The sequence below is a fragment of the Bos javanicus genome, chromosome 11, assembly GCF_032452875.1.
Source record: "Bos javanicus breed banteng chromosome 11, ARS-OSU_banteng_1.0, whole genome shotgun sequence".
Lineage (NCBI taxonomy): Eukaryota > Metazoa > Chordata > Mammalia > Artiodactyla > Bovidae > Bos > Bos javanicus.
In genome coordinates, this window is record NC_083878.1 from 93189053 (window position 1) to 93195907 (window position 6855).

Consider the following 6855-nt stretch of genomic DNA (forward strand, 5'->3'; position numbering starts at 1 on the left):
ATTTCCAGGAGAAATTCAACCTCAGATATGCAAATGACACCACCCTTATGGCAGAAAGTGAAGAAGAAATAAAGAGCCTCTTGATGAAAGTGAAAGAGGAGAGTGAAAAAGTTGGCTTAAAGTTCAACATTCAGAAAACTAAGATCATGGCATCCGGTCCCATCAGTTCATGGGAAATAGATGGGCAAACAGAGGAAACAGTGAGAGACTTTATTTTTTGGGGCTCCAAAATCACTGAAGATGGTGACTGCAGTCATGAAATTAAAAGACGCTTACTCCTTGGAAGGAAAGTTATGACCAACCTACTACTACTACTACTACTACTAAGTCCCTTCAGTCATGTCCGACTCTGTGCGACCACACAGATGGCAGCCCACCAGGCTGCGCTGTCCCTGGGATTCTCCAGGCAAGAACACTGGAGTGGGTTGCCATTTTCTTCTCCAGTGCATGAGTGTGAAAAGTGAAAGTGAAGTCGCTCAGTCATGTCCGACTCTCCACGACCCCATGGACTGCAGCCTACCAGGGTCCTCTGTCCATAGGATTTTCCAGGCAAGAACACTGGAGTGGGTTGCCATTGCCTTCTCCTGACCAATCTAGACAGCATATTAAAAAACAGAGACATTACTTTGCTGACAAAGATCCATCTAGTCAAGGCTATCGTTTTTCCAGTAGTCATGCATGGATGTAAGAGTTGAACTATGAAGAAAGCTGAGTGCCAAAGAGATGATTATTTTGAACTGTCGTATTGGAGAAGACCCTTGAGTGTCCCTTGGACTGCAAGGAGATCCAACCAGTCCATCCTAAAGGAAATCAGTCCTGAATATTCATTGGAAAGACTGATGTTGAAGCTGAAACTCCAATTCTTTGGCCACTTGATGCAAAGAACTAACTCATTTGAAAGATCCTGATGCTGGGAAAGATTGAGGGCAGGAGGAGAAGGGGACGACAGAGGATGAGATGGTTGGATGGCATCACCGACTCAATAACTCAATAAGTTTACTTGAGTAAACTCCAGGAGTTTTTGATGGACAGGACTAGCATGCTGTAGTCAATGCGGTCACAAAGAGTTGGACATGACTGAGTGACTGAACTGAACTGTGTGTGTATAAGGGTATATGTTTTCTTACTTGGTATATAATTTCACCAGATACACAAAAATGTACCCTCACACACACAGACACAAACACACACACATTTATATACACTTTTATTTATTTTTTAACATAATAGGTTTACTTATAAACATTTAGGTGTATATTCATAATGCCTTTTCAGGTCAGTGCTAGAGATATACCTCCTTATTTGTACCTATTATATGTCATTTCATTCTATGGAAAAATTGAACCACTGTTTATCTCTCTATTTATAGGCTTTTAGATTATTTCTAATTTTTCTAATTTTTTCTAGTATCAAAAATGCTGCAATCAGTGAGTATCTGTATACATGTAGATTATAGGATTACTGAAAGCATAAGTCCAGAAATACAAACAGCAGGACATAGGGAGTGGTCAGAAATTTTCAGTCATGCAGTTTCCCACATAAAGTCCAGATTAGTCATTCTAGGAGGTGCTCCTTAAAATGCAAATTCACAGACCCACATGAGACCTACTGAATAATAGCTTCAGGAAGAATGTAGGGGAATAATAAATGATAAAATATTCAGATTAAAAAATAAAGTCTAAAATCACTAATAATAGAAAATGAAGGAAGAAACAAAAGCGAACAGAACAAAGTCCTTGCCTAGATGACTCTACTTCCCAGAGCACCCCAGTATGTCTCTGTCTGGTTCAAGAAGCTCCTAGTTTTGTCTGCACTTAACATTCACTTACGAGTTTTAATACTTTCCTTAGAATAATTAATTCTAAGTTCATACAACAACTCTTTCCTGGGACACAGGAAGATCTGGATGGTTATGATGGTGGCAATAGGGGAATCTCTAAGGGGAACTGAAGCTAAGAGAAAGGATAACACCAGTGCCTGGAGGCACAAATACCAGATGACCAGGGTAAAGGCCCAGAGGCAACTCAGCCCCATGCACCCTGGCCTGATTATCAGGGCAGTTGAGTGCTGAACTACTAGGTCACTTGGCTAAGTGGGGCTAAGAGTTAGGCTTTTGATGACTACAGAACCCAGAACATTCTGCTGTCAAAAATATGGAAGAAGGAAGAGGCACAATCTCTGTATAGCTGTTGCACTAGACACTTGGCTCACTTGGTGGAAGTTTCAGTTTTATAAGAGTCTCAATCTTGTCTCTCTCTCCTTGCTTTCTGAATCACTGCAATGACTTTCAACAAGTTAATCACAGAAGTTACACTGAAAACTGAAGGATATTAAGGGAATCAAAAGTCATTGGTCAGATATAAATCAGTTTCAGGAAATTTTGTGGGAAGACAAAGGTTTCAACAGCACTTAGAGCAAATGAATAAGATGTGGGTTCCTGGAGAAGAGAAAGGGAGTTAGAGTGTTAAAGCTTTGGTAGGGAGTATGAAAAGGTTGGCTTAAAACTCAACATTCAGAAAACTGAGATCATAGCATCTGGTCCAACACTTCATGGCAAATAGATGGGAAAACAATGGAAACAGTGACAGACTTTATTTTTGAGGGCTCCAAAATCACTGTAGATGGTGAATGCAGCCATGAAATTAAAAGACGCTTGCTCCTTGGAAGAAAAGTTATGACCAACCTAGACAGCATATTAAAAAACATTACTTAGCTAACAAAGGTCCATGTAGTCAAAGCTATGATTTTTCCAGTAGTCATGTACGAATGTGAGAGTTGGACTATAAAGAAAGCTGAGCGCTGAAGAATTGATGGTTTTTTTTTAAAGACACATTTATGTAATTGGAGGTTAATTACTTTACAATATTGTATTGGTTTTGCCATACATCAACATGAATCTGCCACAGGTATACACGTGTTCCCCATCCCGAACCCCCTCCCTCCTCCCTCCCCATACCATCCCTCTGGGTCATCCCAGTGCACCAGCCCCAAGCAACCAGTATCGTGCATCAAACCTGGACTGGTGATTCATTTCATATATGATATTTTACATGTTTCAATGCCATTCTCCCAAATCATTCCACCCTCTCCCTCTCCCACAGAGTCCAAAAGACTGTTCTATACATATGTGTCTCTTTTGCTGTCTCCCATACAGGGTTATCGTTACCATCTTTCTAAATTCCATATATATGCGTTAGTATACTGTATTGGTGTTTTTCTTTCTGGCTTACTTCACTCTGTATAATAGGCTCCAGTTTCATCCACCTCATTAGAACTGATTCAAATGTATTCTTTTTAATGGCTGAGTAATACTCCATTGTGTATATGTACCACAGCTTTCTTATCCATTCATCTGCTGATGGACTGTGGTGTTGGAGAAGACTCTTGAGAGTCCCTTGGACTGCAAGGAGATCCAACCAGTCAATTTAAAGGAAGTCAGTCCTGAACATTCATTGGAAGGACTGATGCTGAAGCTGAAACTCCAATACTTTGGCCACCTGATGCGAAGAACCAACTCATTTGAAAAGACTCTAATGCTTGAAAAGATTTAAGGTAGGAGAAGAAGGGGATGGCAGGATGAGATGATTGGATGACATCACCAACTCCATGGACATGAGTTTGAGTAAACTCTGGGAGTTGGTGATGGACAGGGAGGCCTGGCGTGCTGCAGTCCACGGGGTCATAGAGTCAGACACAACTCAGTGACTGAACTGAACTGAACTGAGAAAGGCCAGAGGTCCCCAAGAGGCAGGAGGAAACAAATTGCAAGTGGCAGACATTTTTTTCCTTCTCTACACAAAATTAAAGAAATTTCTTTTAATTCTGTGTTGCGACACAGAATTGGTTCCACTTGAACCACCTGAACCATTGGCTCCACCATGGCGACAACTGGTTCCACCTGAACTTCACTTTATCTCAAACCTTGAGCTAACCAATGCGTTTTTCCCATGTAAATATCTTTCCTTGGCTTGTTAATAAACTATGTATTTTCTTAGAAATCTGCCTTTCTTCAAGATTCATATCAATTGTTTTATGGCTGGGGATGACTCACTTTGTGCCAATGCTATCTTAAAATGCATGTTTGGGTGACAGGCCTGGTGCAACTCTCTCAGTTTTGAGGTATTTCCTCTCTCTAATTAGCAGCTTGTTATAGGTGTATCAGTTCAGTTCAGTCGCTCAGTCGTGTCTGACTCTTTGCGACCCCATGAATCACAGCACGCCAGGCCTCCCTGTCCATCACCAACTCCTGGAGTTTACCCAAACTCATGTGCATTGAATCGGTGATGCCACCCAGCCATCTCATCCTCTGTTGTCCCCTTCTCCTCCTGCCCCCAATCCCTCCCAGCATCAGGGTCTTTTCCAATGTGGCCAAGGTATTGGAGTTTCAGCTTCAGCATCAGTCCTTCCAGTGAACACCCAGGACTGATCTCCTTTAGGATGGACTGGTTGGATCTCCTTGCAGTCCAAGGGGCTCTCAAGAGTCTTCTCCAACACCACAGTTCAAAAGCATCAATTCTTCAGCGTTCAGCTTTCTTCACAGTCCAACTCTCACATCCATACGTGACTACTGGAAAAACAATAGCATTGACTAGATGGACATTTGTTGGCAAAGTAATGTCTCTGTTTTTTAATATGCTGTCTTAGGAGAAGGCAATGGCAACCCACTCAAGTACTCTTGCCTGGAAAATCCCGTGGACAGAGGAGCCTGGTAGGCTGCAGTCCATGGGGACACACAGAGTCGGACACGACTGAAGCGACTTAGCAGCAGCAGCTAGGTTGCTAATAACTTTCCTTCAAAGGAGTAAGCGTCTTTTAATATCATGGCTGCAGTCACCATCTGCAGTGATTTGGGAGTCCAAAGAAATAAAGTCTAACACTGTTTCCACTGTTTCCCCATCTATTTCCCATGAAGTGATGGGACCAGATGCCATGATCTTCGTTTTCTGAATGTTGAGCATTAAGCCAACTTTTTCACTCTCCTCTTTCACTTTCATCAAGAGGCTTTTTAGTTCTTCTTCACTTTCTACCATAAGGGTGGTGTCATCTGCATATCTGAGGTTATTGATATTATACCCCTTTGCTAAACACTAACAAGGAGGCACTCTTTCTGTCTCCTTCTGATGTCTATGTCAGAAGATTTCTATAGCTCTTTCATACATTAATAAAAGTTTATTACACAAAACCTTCTGGTGATCAAGCCTCATCTCTGGCCCCAGATTGAATTGTCTCCTCCAGAGGCATTAGTCCCAACATCGCACATGGCTCATAGCATGTGCAACCTTTCAGTAGGAAGACAGATGTAGATATATGAAAACTGGAATCAGGATTTTGGTAGAACTGGAGCCTATTACTAATCATAATAGAGTCTCAGTAGTTGATAGTTGCACATGTAAAGAAGTGAGAACAATCAAACATCCATGACACATGTGATTTATACCTGCTGACTTACAAGAGTTTGTTGTGTATATCAGAAACCAGCAGAAACACCCATGGACATGTCCACAAAGCTTCTGACTAGGATTTCCTCCTGGCCATCATCTTCCCCAGGCCCCTCTTTAGGTCTTTGTTTCTCAAACTGTAGATGAAAGGGTTGAGCATGGAGGACAGAACCGTGTAAACAATTGTAGCCACTCGGTCCTGAACAGTGTACCTGGACAAGGGCTGTAAATAGACATAAAAGATGCTTCCATAAAACAGGATTACCACAGTCAAGTGGGAGCCACAGGTGGAGAAGGCTTTGCGTTTCCCAGCAGCTGAGGGGATCCGGAGAACTGAAATGAAGATTCGCACATAAGAGAAAACAATGCATAGGAAGGGGGTCACCAAAACAACCAGCCCTTCTGTCTTTATTGTGAGATCATTGACAAATATGGAGGAGCAGGACAATTTCAGCAGAGGGTTGATGTCGCAGAGGAAGTGGTGGACAACATTGGAGTTGCAGAAGGTAAGCTGATTCAGCAGAAATATGTGTAGGAGTGAGTGGAGGTGAGGCAATGAGCAGGAGATGGCTACCAGCAGGACACAGCGGTGATGGCTCATGATGGTGACATAGTGGAAGGGGTCACAGATGGCCACATAACGGTCAAAGGCCATGACTACAAGAAGAAAGCTGTCAATGTTAGCCAAAACATATATAAAATACATTTGAGTCAGACACCCAGCATAGGAGATAGTCTTCTTCTCTGACAGGAAGTCAACTAGCATCTTGGGGACAATGCTTGTTGTATACCAAATGTCAGTGAAAGACAGGACACTCAAGAAGAAATACATGGGGATATGCAGATGGGGGTCAGAGCGGATGGCCAGGATGGTGAGCACGTTCCCTGTTATGGTGACCAGGTATATGATGAGGAAGAGGATGAAGAGTGGCTTCTGGTCCTCAGGCTGGGAGGAGAGTCCCAGGAGGATGAACTCAGAGACACTGCTGGTTTGGTTGAGTCTTTCCATGATCATAGAGCCAACTAAAATAGAGAAGATTCATATAATGTAACACACATCTCCATGACTGAAACCATAAACAAGCCAACAAGTTTGTGCTTCTTCCTACCTTCACTTTCTACCTATAGGGTTGTGACTAGCTACCACACAGGCAACTTGTCACCTTTGTGGTCCTTGAACTTGCCCTTCCTTCTCAACTCTAAGACTTCACATGCTTCTTGTATTGATAGCAAGAACTTTTGAGGAAGAGCATAGTTGAATCTTCCTTGAAAATGAAAAATGAAAGTGAAGTCGCTCAGTCATGTTTGACTCTTTGTGACCCCAAAGACTGTAGCCTACCAGTTCTCCATCCATGGGATTCTCCAGGCAAGAGTACTGGAGTGGGTTGCCATTTCATTCTAGGGGATGTTCCTGACC

General features: G+C 42.5%; 1 protein-coding gene across 1 annotated transcript; it reads right to left on the reverse strand.

Annotated features, from left to right (window-relative positions):
* Positions 1 to 5514: 5514 nt before the first annotated feature.
* Positions 5515 to 6617, reverse strand: LOC133256562 (olfactory receptor 1L8-like). Its single transcript, XM_061431351.1, has one exon. It carries the CDS (start codon positions 6451 to 6453, stop codon positions 5515 to 5517), a length of 939 nt encoding a protein of 312 aa, XP_061287335.1. The 5' UTR covers positions 6454 to 6617.
* Positions 6618 to 6855: the final 238 nt, after the last annotated feature.

Coding starts and splice junctions, on each gene's coding strand:
- LOC133256562 (XM_061431351.1), bottom strand. CDS start 6,453: ATGATCATGGAAAGACTCAACCAAACCAGCAGTGTCTCTGAGTTCATC.